The 754-nt window shown below is 37.5% G+C and overlaps 1 protein-coding gene across 1 annotated transcript in view; it reads right to left on the bottom strand.

Moving 5' to 3' along the window:
• LOC119593021 (N-acetylneuraminate 9-O-acetyltransferase-like) overlaps nt 1-508 on the bottom strand; it is a 28303-nt gene extending 27795 nt beyond the window's left edge. Inside the window, exon 1 of the mRNA XM_037941916.1 lies at nt 265-508. Within this exon, the coding sequence (XP_037797844.1) occupies nt 265-439 (175 nt within the window). The 5' untranslated portion in view covers nt 440-508. The remainder of the gene's footprint in view (nt 1-264) is intronic.
• Nucleotides 509-754: the final 246 nt, after the last annotated feature.

The raw sequence follows: 754 nt of genomic DNA, 5'->3' as shown, positions 1-754 counted from the left end.
CGGGTTAAATATAATAATATAAAATTTACAAATGATTGTTACTTGGTCATTTCAGTTCTTTCACATCTAATAAAAATAGAAAATTACCCGAATAGAAGCAGGAAAAGTCTATATATAAAAAAAATTCATCACATTTTTCCTTCTAATCTTTAGGAATGAAGCTTATTCTCTTTATCCTTAGTCTCATTGTCAAAAGTCACAGACTCCAAAATTAAACCGTGAACCCCGAGGGCACTGCCTTGTTTCCCATCCAAATTAACTTACCATCGACTGCGTGGAGGAACCCGTGGTAAGTGATGAAGCACACCACAACCGCAGTGGCGATGATCTTCGCTATCTTAGAGTTGACATAGAGGTTAAGTTCCTCTATGACAGGCAACTGAATCTTCGGAGCAGGCGGCGGTAGTGTCTCCGCCATATCTGGTTCCTTGTCAGTCATGGCTCTGCTCCGCGTACAACATTTATTTCATCTCTGCCTTTACCTGTTCCTCGACACGACGTAAACAACTGAAATCTACTCTACACAAATATTAAGCGGTGCCAGCTCCACTCGCTCAGAAAGCGCTAACTCATAGCAAAACCCGCTAATTACAGTTGACAAAGTTTTATATATATATCTTCCCGTATATCTAACGATCAATGACATCTATATATGCATACATAAAACTAGATAAATAGTAGACAGTTCTTATTTCACTAGAAAATTTGTTTACCTTTGGAAAAACATTTTAAAAAATACCACAAATTGTTGAGA

This window comes from Penaeus monodon, chromosome 31 (genome assembly GCF_015228065.2).
Source record: "Penaeus monodon isolate SGIC_2016 chromosome 31, NSTDA_Pmon_1, whole genome shotgun sequence".
NCBI lineage: Eukaryota > Metazoa > Arthropoda > Malacostraca > Decapoda > Penaeidae > Penaeus > Penaeus monodon.
Note: the sequence above shows the minus strand (reverse complement) of the source record. Positions and strands in the feature narration are given on the sequence as shown.